At 55.6% G+C, this 14,134-nt stretch overlaps 1 protein-coding gene across 2 annotated transcripts in view; it reads left to right on the top strand.

The window, feature by feature from the left end:
• The window catches only part of GTF2IRD1 (GTF2I repeat domain containing 1), a 124,057-nt gene that overhangs the window by 56,267 nt on the left and 53,656 nt on the right, over window positions 1-14,134 (top strand). For both annotated transcript variants that reach the window (XM_082358555.1, XM_082358554.1), the window contains exons 10-17: window positions 1,689-1,714; window positions 2,659-2,767; window positions 3,643-3,680; window positions 4,122-4,202; window positions 4,801-4,890; window positions 11,613-11,660; window positions 12,567-12,632; window positions 13,733-13,916. In XM_082358555.1, the coding sequence (XP_082214681.1) occupies window positions 1,689-1,714; window positions 2,659-2,767; window positions 3,643-3,680; window positions 4,122-4,202; window positions 4,801-4,890; window positions 11,613-11,660; window positions 12,567-12,632; window positions 13,733-13,916 (642 nt within the window). The remainder of the gene's footprint in view (window positions 1-1,688; window positions 1,715-2,658; window positions 2,768-3,642; window positions 3,681-4,121; window positions 4,203-4,800; window positions 4,891-11,612; window positions 11,661-12,566; window positions 12,633-13,732; window positions 13,917-14,134) is intronic.

Genomic DNA, 14,134 nt, shown 5'->3' with positions numbered 1-14,134 from the left:
GGGAGGACTTCAGAGGGAAAAGTGTCTGGAGGGGGTCCTAGAACTCTGCAGTGTGCAACAGCGACACTTGGTCAGCGCTCATCAGGTGGGCCCTTCCAGGCCGGGCAGCCCATGAGGGCGTCTGGCACAGCATTGGAGCCACATCGGATCAGACCTTCTCCCTGTCATCTGTCTCCCCCCTCCCCGCCCGCCAACTCCACTAGGAACTGCAGGCCAAGGTCTCACACCCCCTCCCCTGTGCTCCCTGATAAGTAAATATAACCATAAATAATAAAACCTGCTGTTAACACTGGGAGCCTCCCCGTCATTGGGTGGAGCTGAGGAAGCATGCCTCATCGTGGAAGCCAGTTTCCTCCAGAATTATTCCCTGTGGCTGCTTCTCGGCCTTGGGGGACCCAGACGAGCGTGAGCCTCCAGGAACAGTGGGGGAACCTGGCGCCTCTCAGAATAAGAACAGGACGCCATGCTTGGGGTCTCACCGCCCCGGTAACCCACGCTCTGCCTTCTGTCACTGACCTTTTTGCCTCTGTTTGAATTTCCCTCTGGGCCCGCCTTGGGCACTGTCGGCCCCCTTGTATTTGGACTCAGACGAGCGGGACTTCATTTGTCCCACGTCGCCTCTGGGGGTGCCAGTTGAGTGGCCAAAGCCCTGTCCCCTTGTCCAGCCGCTCCGTGGCACGCAGGCTCTGCTGCAGGCCCCCTAGGCCAGCTGCCTGAGGCCCCCCAGCCCGCTGGGAGCCACCCTGGGGGGTCTGGGAGCAGAGCAGAAAGGACAGCAGCCCTGCGGGTAGGCGGCCAGGTGATCCCAGCTCCCTCGCTGACCTTTACTCCATCCTCGTCTTCCAGGAATGAGAATTCCAGGTGTCTTAACAGGGTGACTCAGGAGTCCCCAAATGGCCCCTGGGCCCCTAGCCATCCCCCCTCCAAGCCATCCTCTGTGTGATGATGGAGTGATCTGAGGGTCCCATGCCCCCTGGGGGCTCCCCGTTGCCCACGGTGTAGAGACCACATGCCTGGGCACAGCACTGAAGGCTGGTCACCTCCCACAGGACACCTCCAGCCGGCCAGATGGAGCCGCCAGCCCTCCCTATGCCTTTACCTGGACAACCTCTCAGCCCTCCCACCTGGGCTTGCCACCCCCAACTCCGTGAAGTCTTTCCTGACCCCCTCCCTGCTTGGGCCCCCTTGGCTTCTGAGACACACCTGAGGGGTCCCACATGTCACGCTGTGAGGCTGTGATCTGGGACGCTCCTGGCTTGTGCCATTGACGGAGAGCTTCCTGGGAGCAGGGCCTACCCCGTGCCTGTCGCTGAGACACAGGTGGTGGTGGGTAAAGGTTGCGGAGCCCTGGTGGGAAAGGGGTGTGAGTTATCCGCCAGCTGTGGCCGAGGAGAGCTCAGGGCTGGAGGAAGCCCCGCACCCCAACCTGGGTTGTCGAGCTGAACAGGTTTGACCCTCCGGGACCCCCACAGGGGCTGGCCAGTGCCTCCCCTGGCCGTGGAGAAATGGTTTGGGATGTCTGGTTGTTTGGGGTTATCTGGCTATTCTGGACCGTGCCCTCTCCTGCCCCCATGTGAGGCCAGCCCGGTGCCCAGGTCTGCGGCTATGCACGTGGGACTCGAGTGACCATCACTGAGGGGACCTGGAGGCTGGCTCCCCTCTCATGCCCATCTCTCCTCTCTCCCCAGGATGTTTGATGAGCGAATTTTCACAGGTATGTGTGGGTACCGTCTAGTCTGTTCTGAAGCCACCAAGCTGATGCCCCCAAGAGTGCTTGAGCTGCCACCACACCGGACCCGAGGGAGCCTGGGTGTGGCTTCTGTATCCGGGGCCCCCAGCTCCCAGGTGCAGACAGACTGTCAGGACATCCCCTCCAGACATGGGAAGCCCTGGATGGGGAATAATAAAGCTAACGTTTGCTGAATACTAACATGTGATGGCTACTCTCCTAAGCTGTTAGCGTATTTAATTTTAATTTAATTTAGTTTTCAACAGTCCTATAAAGCGGGTTCTGGTTTTTTCCCTGAAGTCTAGCTAGTGAGCACTGGGGTCTAGATGCAAACCGAAGTGCCCAGGCCATGACCAGTAGGTGGCCTGCCTCTCAGGAGGAAGAGATGGGCTCTGCCAGGTGCAGCAAAGGGAGCACGGATCTTGGGGTGCAACATATCTGAGTCCCAGTACCGGCCCTACCTCCCCCCAGCTTTGGGACCTTGGGCACCGTCATATGGGCCTCAGTTTCCACATCTGTGAAAAGATAAGAGCACCATCCTCTGGGTTCCTGGGATAACTAAATGAGAGAATGGTCCCATGGTACAGCCTTGGGAGAGACTCGGTCCCTTTCCCAAGGGCTCCCTCAGCCCCAATAGCATAGCCCGTGTCCTGAGGTCAGGACAGCCGTTTCTGGCTTCTTCCTCCTGCCCAATCCTCTGAGATCCCCGGCATCCTTATTCCTCATCCCAGGGGAGGCATCTCTCCCTGGACCCCTTCCTGGCTTGGCTGGACATGGAGGCCACAAGAAGGAGGGACAGAGGCTAGACCACACCTGAGGGGTGCCCCGAGGAGCTTCCCCCAGAGGCCCCTGCTGGGTGCCCCACAGGCAGAGGAGGCTGAAGAGCCTTCGCCCTGACCGCCCTGCCCCTCCCCGGCTCTGGCCCCCAGGGAACAAGTTTACCAAAGACCCCACAAAGCTGGAGCCAGCCAGCCCGCCCGAGGACATCTCTGCGGAGGTCTCCCGTGCTGCCGTCCTGGACCTGGCTGGGACTGCTCGGTAAGGCCACACCCCGGCTCTACCCCAGCTCTGCAGGGAGGAGCAAGGCCTAGGGCTGGCTGGAGGATGCTGGGCCCAGCGTCTCACTCCACCTGGACACCCCGCACAGGCACCTGTGCGCCTCACCCCACTGTGGCCCAGGGAGAATCTAAAGGGACCCAGAAGGAGAACAGAGATTTCGCCAATTTTCTTCCACCTGGAGGACTCTTGTCACCCCTTGGGATCTAGCCATACGTTATCTAGTCTCAAAAGCCTTCCCTGGCACCCAGACTAGGTCAGGAATCTGCCCTGCATGTCCACAAGGCCTCTCACTCAGCTCACGGCCTGGTCGCCATTCACCAGTGCCCCCCACCCAGGCCAGGGATGGGCCATCTCTCCCGGAATCCCCACGTCCAGCCCAGGCCTCCCCGACAGTGTTCTATGAATGAACCAAATCCTCCATCCCAGGGTCCTGCCCAGCTTCACTCCCCAAGCCCCTCCCCAGACTCCTGAACCCTCTCCAGGCGGGTGGTCCCTACAGTTCTTAGTCCCCCCGACAAGCACTGATCAAACCCTCACTGCACTAAGTGGTGGGGCTCCTAGACTGGCCAGACCCAGGCCTCAGGAGCTCCCAGCTGGTGGGCAAGGTGGACGCCCAGAACGTCACCCCAGGATAGGGAGCAGGAGCTCGGGTGGGGCGGCCAGGAGACTGTTGTCCAGGAGGTGGGACACTGGGAACCTTGCTGGCGTGGGGAGGGGGGGCGTGGATCCTGGTGGGATGGGAGCAGATGTGGTCAGGGGTACATCTTGAATTGGCAGCCGCCGTGGGCCCCTGACTGCTTGGAGGGGGAAAGCTCGGGCTGATGCCATGTCATTTCTCGGCTTCCTTCCCACAGGTCGGACAAAAGCAGTCTCTCTGAAGACTGTGGGCCAGGTGAGGAGCTGGACCCCACTGCGTGTGTCTGGGGTGGGAGGGCGTCCACCAGCCCCACTCAGCAGCTCTGGGGAGGAGGCCGGCTCAGACCATGAGCCTGGGTATTCATGAATGTCCTCTGTCCACCCCTGTCCCCTGACCCTCCCCCAGGCCGCAGAGCATGCTGGGAGCTTGCTGGGGGCCGGGAGGGGCAGGTGGGATGTGGGTGGCTTTGTGGGAGACCTGGATTCGGGTATCACCTCTGCCTCCACATCCCTGGCGATGCAGGCCTCAGTTGCCAGGTCTATACGTTGTATCTACCTATAGCTCAGACACCAGGGCTGACGTGACTTTTCCTGGCGCTACTAACAAGTCACAGACAGGAGAATGTTCAGGAATGACTCCCCTGCCCGGCCAAGCTCACGCCCACACTTGACCAGATCCCTCGTTTCCCCCTCACAGGAACCTCCGGGGAGCTGGGTGGGCTGAGACCCATCAAAATCGAGCCAGAGGATCTAGATATCATTCAGGTCACTGTCCCAGGTAAGGCCTGATCCTGCCACCCCCGCCTGAAGGTACAGGGATCGAACACCACCGTGTCCCCTCCCGGGCTGTCCTGTTTTGTCTCCCGAGCACCTGCGCCGGCCAAGAAGGGGTCGCCAGGCCACTGCTTCTCTGGTCTGATTGTGAAAGGGTGCAGCATTGCGTGTGCTTTCTGTAGCCACATCTGCCCTCTGGGTTGGGTGTCAGGTCTCAGCTCCGACCTTCCTAAAGGTCCCCGCAGCCTTCACCTCTCTGGCCTGGCTTCCCTGGGATTTGAGAGGCTGCGGGCGAGAAGAAAAGGTCATTGGAGTAAGAGGATCTGAGTTTGCCTCCAGACCTGGATCCCTCTGAGCGTCAGTTTCCACATCTGTGAAGAGGGGCATGTACTTGTCATCTGGAGGCTCAGTATGGGGTAACCACAGGCTCCAGGCCCCTTGGGTCCCCACTGTCCTCTGGCACAGCTACCCTCCCAGAGTCCAGGGTGCAGCTTCCGTAAGGGTCCTGCTCTGTGGGCGTGCTGGGCTGGGAGGTTCCTGAGGGACCGTGACGGGGTGGGACAGACAGAAGATGCTGTTGTCATTTGGAGTTTTGCCTCCAGACCCTTCCCCAGCCTCTGAGGAAATGACAGACTCGATGCCTGGACATGTGCCCTCGGAAGATTCCGGTTACGGGATGGAGATGCTGACTGGTAAGAAATGGGCTGGGGACCCACCTCCCTGGGATGTAACAGGGAGAGGGGTGGGCCAGGAAGCCTCTAGACTTTTCTTGGTATTGACTGTCCCCCTTAGAAGAAACTCAGTTTATGTCTGGCTCCCCCATCCAGGCCAGGTTCCTTTCTGAAAACTTGAAATAGGCCTTGAGTTAATATTAAGTCTGGTTACTATGTCTTTCCCAGGAGCTCCCATTTGGATAAATTTGTTTATTTATTCAGTAACTATTTACTGAGCACCTACTATGTACAAGGTCCTGTGCAAGGTGCTGGGGACAGAGCAGTGAACCCAACAGAACAAAGTCCCCGCCCTTGTGGGCTGACATCCCAGTGCAGGGAGACAGGTAGTAAGCAAATCAATAAGAAAAATGAGGGAATTCCCTGGCAGTCCAGTGGTTAGGATTCCAGGCTTTCACTTCCAGGAGCCCGAGTTTGATCCCTGGTCAGAGAACTAAGATCCTGCAAGCTGTGCAGTGCGGCCCCCAAAAAAAAGGAAAAAGAAAAATAGAAAGTCAGATGGTGGTAAGTGCTATAGGGAGACACAAAGCTAGGAGGGGAAGTATCAGGGACAGGAGGGGGTGGTTATTACAGGATTTGAGTGGTCAGAGAGGACCTCACTGAGAAAATGACATTGGAGCAAAGACTTGAAGGAGGTGCGGGCAGGAGCCGTGTGGATATCAGGACAGAACTTTCCAGGCAGAGGGAGCAGCATGGGCAAAGGCCCTGAGGTGCGCTATGCCCAGCATGTCTGAGCAACAGCAAGGAGGCCGGGTGGCTGGAACAGAGTGAGGTGGGGAAAGGGAGGTGGTGGGTGAGTTATGCAGGGTTGTGTACATCAAAGGAAGGACTGGAGACTTAACTCTGAAGAGACAGGAACCAGTGCGGGGGTTGGCGCTAATGGAGTACATTTTAACAGTGTTTACTCTGACCGTGGAGCTGAGAACAGACTGCAGAAGATCTGGGGACAAAGACAGAAACAGACTCTGACGATAATTTAGGCAAGAGGAATGGTTGGGCAGGTGGATAGCAGCAGGGAGAGGGTAGGGTTCTGTGGGTTTTGTTTTTTAAAGTTTATTTTGGAAATGTTCAAAACCACCCAAAGTTGAAAAGAATAGCTTAATGAATCTCACATGCCCAACTCTCAGCTCCAACCATTCTCAACAGATGTTATTATTGATAATAAGTAAGAATTATTACACATAGTTAATGTTTTTAAAAAGTGAATCATTATAGGACTTCCCTGGCGGTCCAGTTGTTAAGACACCGCGCTTCCACTGCAGGGGGTGCAGGTTCGATCCCTGGTTGGGGAACTAAGATCCCGTGTGCCGTGTGGCACAGCCAAAAAATAAAAAAAAAATTTTTTTAAGTGAATCATTATAAAGACAAATAGTATGTAAATTATAGAAGGTTTGCGGATATGGCAGAAAACAATATTAGTACTTAGATGATTTGAGTTTGGAAGGCTCTGTATAAAGGGATGCAGGGCCAGGGCAGGAAACTTTAGGAAGATGGCTGGAATTTGTTTCCCTTGCCTGTGATGTCTGGTGTGGGCTTGATTAGGTGGGGAGAGGGGTGGGTATTGCTTAAGGATACTGTGCAAAAGCATAGTAGGTGTATTTAAATGAACAGTGTGAAGAAATCTCATAATGTTCAATGTGAAAAGCAAGTGCAGAAGGATATAGACAATATAGCACTTCTATAAATTTGGAGATGTAATAATAGTATTGCTAATGTTTTATTTTAAAAAATCGTGTGCAAATATGACAAAATGCTAATGTGTATTCATTCCGGCTGATAGGTCCATGAGTGTTTGTTATAATATTCTGTATGCTTTACTGCACTTTTTAACTTTTCCCCTACCAAAAATAAACAAGTGACTGGAAAAATAAATAAGAAGGTTTCCTACAGGCCCAGATGGGTGGTGCCGCGTTAATTGGTGACAGAATAAAGGCAGAATATCTCTGCTCTTCGTCTGCTTCCGTCTTCTCTGTCAGGGAGAATGGTCTGGAAACAGGAAAGAGTGAGGAGGACCTGGGAGTCCAGTTCAATAAGGAGATATAAAGGGTCCCCAGAGCAGCTGTGGATGAGTGTGATCTACGGATAATACCTAAGACGTCCATAGGACGTGAGAAGTCACAGCTGACAACAGAGATAGACTTGGAGATGAGGTTTTGCCCAAATTGCAAACAGGTGGACCGTGCGTTAGTCCCAGGCACAGTTCTGGAAGAGATTTCTACATGGGCGACTGTGAGTCATCAGAGGGGACCCAGTGTGGGGTCATCCACAGGACTGAGTTGGCTCATACGACATCAAGATCTCCAGATGACCCTGGGCCAGCTGCGGAAGCTCCTCATGATTTTTATAAACAAAAGGGTTTTGACTCTAAATGCAGTTTTAAGTATTGTTTTCAATTTAAATAAAAGTTATTTGAATTTCAAGCAAAAAAAAAGGGAGGGCTGCAGGGGGACCCCAGCCTCCACATGGGGAAGGTTTCCCCTGTTGTCCTGCAGGGCTTGGTCCTTCCTCAAACATTTGTCAGTTAGTTGGATAAAGGGACCTTAGGCAGCAAGATTATGCAATTTGCAGATCCTTGGGGAGGAATGGTCAGTCCATCCAAGAATGATGTTCCCCATGGCCTTGACAGACCAGAACACTGGGCTGAAACACACAAGAAAAATTCACAGCCCCAGGACGGGTGTCATGGGTTGTGTTCCCTGGGGCCCAGTCTCTGAGATGGAGTTTAATGTGTGGGGTGTTTATTAGGGGCTGCCCTTGGGATCAACACCTATGTAAGGGAGGGGACCGAAGCACAAGGGGGACGAGGGAGAAGGCAAGCCATGATCTGGCTGCAGCAACACGTCTTCCAACCCCACGGGGAGCTCAGAGCCAGAAAGGCCCCTTAGAGTTGCTCCCAGTTGCACTGGATATCCTGGCCTTTATACCTCCACCTCAATCAGTCACGAGATGCGGGCCACCCTGGAAGGGCAGTCCTTGAAGGGGCAGCTGCCCGCTGACCACACTCCCCGCTGCTAGGCCAACAAGCTCTTCCTTGAAGGGGATCTGAGTAGTAAGTACATCCCAGTACCTGCCACAGAAGAAGAGAGAGACAGTAAACAAACACATGCAGCCACAGAGAAACAGGGCTTGAACAAAGGGGCATCTCTTGCACCTTTTAACTGAACAGAACTTTTGCTGAGCACATGGGGAAATGGGCACAGACCTGGTGCTGGTAAGAACGCAAATGGGCAAATTGCTTTTTAGAGAAATTTGTTAGCTTGAAGAGCCATAAAAATGAGCACCACCACCCCCTCCCCCATACGTCCAGCAGGAACCGGGTCCGAGGAAATTGTCTGAAATGTGAACAATGTTTTCTGCACAGAGATGTTCGTGCCAACGTTAATGATGACCATGAAAAATTGCAACAAGCTGGTCCAGCTGTCAGGGAACTGTTAATGGTATCCTCCTGATGGACTATTAGGCAGGCACTAAAAATAGGCAACAAGGGAGACTGTAGAAGACGCAAAACTGATGGTGTGTACAACTGTGTTGAAAACATAATCACTGTTTTGGGGGGGGGAAATATCAAAAAAGTAGCTATGTTAGGTTAAGTGATTTATCTTTGTTACTCCCTAAATCAGTTGCGATGTGCTTTTAATACCTTGGTAATGAAGAAAGAATATTGTCAGGCACGGACTGGGCGTGAGTGGAATTGGAAGCAATCCGGTGACTGTGTGGGGAGTGTAGTGGACCAAAGGCTCAGAATGAGCTGACAGTGTGGCCTGGTCTTTACGAGGTCGCATGTCACCTGGCTGCATTCACAGCAGTATTAAGAAGACCGAGGGGGATTTCCCTGGAGGTGCAGTGGTTAAGAATCCGTCTGCCAGTGTAGGGGACATGGGTTTTATCCCCGGTCCGGGAAGATCCCACATGCCGTGGAGCAACTAAACCCTCAAACCACAACTACTGAAGCCCGCGCGCCTAGAGCCCATGCTCCGCAACAAGAGAAGCCACCGCGATGAGAAGCCCGCGCACCGCAACGAAGAGTAGCCCCCGCTCACCGCAACTAGAGAAAGCCCGAGCACAGCAACAAAGACCCAACGCAGCCAAAAATAAATAAATTTAATAAGTTAAAAAAAAAAGAGGAAGACCAAGGGGGTCCCGATCTGGAGGCCCCTGGGGTTGGGGGGCCGTGGACCAGCATGGTGCCATTTCTATTGGAAAGGCTTCTCCCAACTGGTGGTGTTACTGTATTGTACAAATCATCCCTCATTTGCTCACCTGGTGCCTTGGGCATCTCTGGTCATGCCCTCGATCGTTTACCAAGGTTGAAAATGGGGAGGCATTGAGCACATGGACGGGTTTGTTCAGGGTAAGTAGCCCAGCCCCCATGCCAGGGGGCGGGGGGAAAAGCAGGCAACTTTCTCACGTTTGGAATTAGGGCCCCCAAAGTACACAGGCCATCATCTCCTGCTGCCTTTGAAAGAGCCCCCCGCCCCCCAGGAGAGGACCTGGCCCCGCTTCCTTCTGTTTTCAGGGTCCTATAACAAAGGCTGGCAGAAGCCCCTCCTTAGTGACCTCTGCTTAGTAGAGCCACAGAGCTGAGCTGGTTCCCTGTGGGTGTCTGGGTCCGGTCATCTCCTGCTCGGCTCTCAGATTGCTGCTACCGCCTGGGGGTGGCCCTGCACACACGGACAGCTCAGAGCGGGGACAGACTTCCTGGTCTCCCCTCTTGTTCCTCTCAAGCCAGTTCGTGAACTTGATCGGTGCTGCCGCTGTGACATCTGGGCATCTCCCTCCGCCCTGAGACAGATCCAGCTCCCTGATTCAGGGAACCCTCCCTGGCAGCACTGCTTGTCCCTCTGTCCCCACCGGACTCCTCTCCTCCTGTCTGCCCCTCTCTGTCTAGAAACGGCAAAGATGATGTTGATGAGTTTGGGATCCCCCAGGGGCTTCCCTTGAGACACAGGCCTTCGTTCATTTGGGAGGAGAGTCCGGGAAGGGCAGTCCAGGTACGAAGGGGGACTGGACAGGACAGCAGTGCCGTCAGGCCGGTCACCCCTGTGGGCAGCTGAGCTGAGGGACCACGGGAGCCCACGTAAGTCGCACGCCTGAGTTAACGCAGCTGAGGAAGCTGGGAGCTGGCCTGGTGATCTGCCCTCCGTCACTGGTTGAGAGCTGTTTCCAGGCATTGATCCCAGCCCTTGTACCTTGCTGGTCTGCTCCCACAGCCAGAAAAAAGCCTCCAGGCAGAGTCAGGTGGGCCCAGCATCTACCTGCCCATAGTGTACCTATTGCCATGAGGAAGATTTAGGCCGAAAGCTCAGGCCTGGCCCTTTTTAAGTCAGAGGCTGAGCATAGATGAAACCTTCCAGAACCTTCCGGGCTGAGCCCCAAGGCTTAGGCTTGTCTGGCAATCCCAGATGCAGGCTCCCCTTCCCTCCGTCCGTGAGTGGGCCTTGACCGTGGGCAGCTCTCCCAGGATCAGCCTCTTTCCTTCCCACTCACGATCCCGTCTGGACCATCCCTGCATTCCTCATCACCGAGCGTCCTCTCCACCAGCTGGCCAAGAGCAGACCCGGGGTCCGACTGCTCCACCCCTCACCAGCTCAGCCTCGTGTCAGGGGCTGAGAAGGGCTGTTTAAGGGTTAGCCCTGCCTGGGAAAGCACCTGGCAAACACACGGCAAACTTCCTAAGTCGCAGTTTCCTTCTGGTTGTTTCAAGTGTTGAAAGTCCCCACGCCTTCCTCCAGCTCTTGGCATCAAAGAGCTGCTGCTGATGGAGGCCCTGCAGCCTGCTGGTCGGCCTGTGCCCCGCCCCCTGCACCCCACTTCCACTGTCCGCACTTGGAGTTCATCCTCCTGCGGAAATCCGCCATCTCTGAGTTTGTCACCACCCTCCCCCCACACACTGTTCCCCCCTCCCTGCCTGTGTCCCTCTCCCACCCCACTGCTTTCCCTGGACGCTTGGGTCCAGCCCAGGTGCACCCCCACATCGGCCCCCCAAGGCCAGTCTCACCCCTCCCCTGTACAGCTTGAGCCCTCACCTCCCCTGTTGTTCACTGTACCACGACCTTGCGGCCTGTTTGACGGGCACCTGGGGACAAGGTTGGGTCCCTTGGGCCCAGTCCAGAGCCAGTGTCATCTTGTCAGACGCCCCGGGACCACATGACCCTAGATGGCTCCACGCCCCCACCTGCCTTTCCTCCATCCCCTTATCCAGCCATGCCACGTGACATGTGGAATCGTAGTTCCCTGACCGGGGATAGAACCTCTGCCCCCTGCAGTGGAAGCGTGGAGCCCTAACCACTGGACCACCAAGGAATTCCCTCTGTTTTTCTTTACGGCATCACCGCCATCTGGCATCGTATGTAATGTCTGACGTCACATGAGGAGGACAAGGCTTTGTCTTGTTCCCATGTGTCCTCAATGCCTAGAACAGAACCTGGCAGGCAGTAGATGGAAGGATAGGCTGGTGCAGGGCTGGTCTCCATGGGGTGTTTACCAAATGTCACAGGATATCTGGTCTCTGAAGCTCACATGGAGGCGAGGGCAGGTGCTTGTGCAAAATTGGAGTCCCTGATCCCATCTGGGAGTCACCATGCCATGCTCCAGAGTCTGGGCCTGCCGTTCCCCACCTGTCTGCCCTGACTTTGGTGGTGCAGGAGATGATGAACATGGCTGTCTGGCACCCTCTTTTTCAGACAAAGGCCCCAGCGAGGACCCGCGGCCTGAGGAGAGGCCTGTGGAGGGTGAGGCACTGTTCACCCCCCACTTTTCATGCCCCCCCACGTCTCCTCCCCTCCCCTGTCCTGCATCTCCTTTTTGTCTCTTCCCAACACCGGGTTTGGGGGTGGGTGTCCTGTGGGCTGCCTGAGTTGGGAGGGGGTTTGTGGACCTGTCTTGTAGAACTAAGAGGTACACAGTCAGAGGTAGAAGCAGCTCTTTCTGGTAAAGGAAATTGTAAGCCTTTCTTATTTTGTTTTTATATACGCCCTGCCTCTTTCCACAAAGGTTTTAAGGCTGAGTCTTCCTGAGCAAGTCGAATTTAGGCCTGAAAGCACAAAATTGGCTTTGTGTCCAATAGACATGTTCAATCTCAGGAACACTGCTCATTCCCACCCTGCGGAGGGTGGGAGTAGGACAGGCAGGGAGATCAAGGTGAGGATGGGTCTGTTTCCACCCCTGGAACGGAATGAGTGGGTGTCAGAGGAGAGGAGCATCACTTTCCCAATCCCAAACCCAGCCTGGCAGGGGAGGAACTCTGAAGTTTTAATCAACATCCACTGCCACCTAGTGGCGGCATACTTAATTTGCAGGCTTAGAGTTCACGCGCTAGCTAAGTCACTTATGGTGCTGGTCTAGAGTGACATTCACATAGAAAGGCCCATGGTCATTCTTAGGCCTCAAAACCTTCCATTCAGTCCTGGTAATGCCCTAGATCCGATTTCACAAGCAGGTATTTGAGTCTCAGAATTGTGGACCTGTCTGCAGGTGTGCCACTTCTGAGGAAGTAGGTTACCTGCCACCATCACCCTTCCCCATTCCAAGGTCCCAGCGCAGGGTCATTCTTGGTGCCAGCAGACCTAGGACATGAGCTGAGAAGCAGGGTCCTGCTGCCACTGGGGAGGCTCACCAAACTGTTCTTTGCCTTTCAGACAGTCATGGTGACGTGATCCGGCCTCTGCGGAAGCAGGTGGAGCTGCTTTTCAACACGCGATACGGTGAGCGAGGAGCCGGGTAGGGTCGAGGGCATCCAGGCCTCCCTCCAGCTGCCCTGTTTTCAGAGGGCCTGACCCCCCATCCCAGCTGCTCCCTGAACAGAGACAGGGGAGGGAGGGACCGGAGGGTCTGGGACCCACTGGGAAAGGGCTGGGGCACTGCAGGGGCTGCCACCCTGCCCCTTCCTCAGCTCTAGACCTCCCTCCCGGGGAGACTGAGGCACTGCCAGAGAACCCCACCCTCTGAAACGCGGCGTCCCCACCTCCTCCTTCAACAGGCTCACACTCACTCACAGTCTGCCTCAGCCTCAGCTTGCAGAGGCCACTCTGACTGCTGTCACTGCCCCTGTGTCCCCACAGACACCCTCGTTCAGGGTCCTCAGGAGGACAGATGGACAACAAGATCTTTCCTACCAGAAAGACCAGGAAAGAGAACAGGGAGGCAGGGAGAAGCCTACTCTTCATTCAGCCCTTGTGGTTGGCCAGGCACTGGCGAGGTGCTTCACATGAGTTCTCCCATCCCATCTCACAAAATGCCCGTGTCCTCATGCCCATTTTACAGATGAGGAGAATGAGGCCTGGGGAAGTGATGTGGCTTGTCCTAGACCCCACAGCTAGTGAGCGCCAGTGCCTGGCCTGGGCCTCAGATCTGTCTGGGGCCCAAGGCGTGGTGTTGGGCCATGCAGGGGTTTGGGGTTATTTATGGTGGCAGGGGGACCCTCCGGAGGGCCTTTCGGGCAGCACGGGGACAAGTGGACTTGGGTGGAGCCGATGCCAGGTCTCACCAGCCGTCAGCAGTTTCTCCTGCATTGCCAGGGTATGAGGGCACGGACTGAGCGTAGGTCTGGGGGCCCCACTTACTTGGGTTCACATCCCCCAGCTCTGGGGCTCTGAGACCTGAGACAGGTCACGTCCCCTCTGGGCTCTGGGTCTCTTACCCACAGCCTGGGGCTAACAGTACTTACCTCAGGAGGATTCAACTAAGGGCTAAGTTTCAAAAGGGCTCCAGCACCTGCGGCCCCCCCATGCAGACATGGGAGGTGGGAGTTGAGGCCCGTGGCCCCATAGATCTGGGTGGCCCTACAGCAGCCGTATCTCTGCAGCCAAGGCCATTGGCATCTCGGAGCCTGTCAAGGTGCCCTACTCCAAGTTCCTGATGTACCCAGAGGAGCTGTTTGTGGTGGGGCTGCCTGAAGGCATCTCCCTCCGCAGGCCCAACTGCTTCGGGATCGCCAAGCTCCGGAAGATCCTGGAGGCCAGCAACAGCATCCAGTTCGTCATCAAGAGGTAAGGCCCGGCCGGGTCCACGGGAGCCCTTCCAGGTTTGCCCGGCACCCAGGAGCAGCGCCAAGTAGCCATCTTCCTCTTCAGACTGGGGAAGGCTTTGTTTTTAAAGAAGATAGGGCATTCGATGAGGTTTGGCCTCAGCTGAGCAGGCACGAGGTTGCCCAGGCCCAGCCCAGGCCTGAAGGACCTTAAGCAACCAGACTAATGCCGTCTCAGTC

The sequence above is a fragment of the Balaenoptera borealis genome (assembly GCF_965194805.1).
Source record: "Balaenoptera borealis genome assembly, chromosome: 16".
Classification (NCBI taxonomy): domain Eukaryota; kingdom Metazoa; phylum Chordata; class Mammalia; order Artiodactyla; family Balaenopteridae; genus Balaenoptera; species Balaenoptera borealis.
Note: the sequence above shows the minus strand (reverse complement) of the source record. Positions and strands in the feature narration are given on the sequence as shown.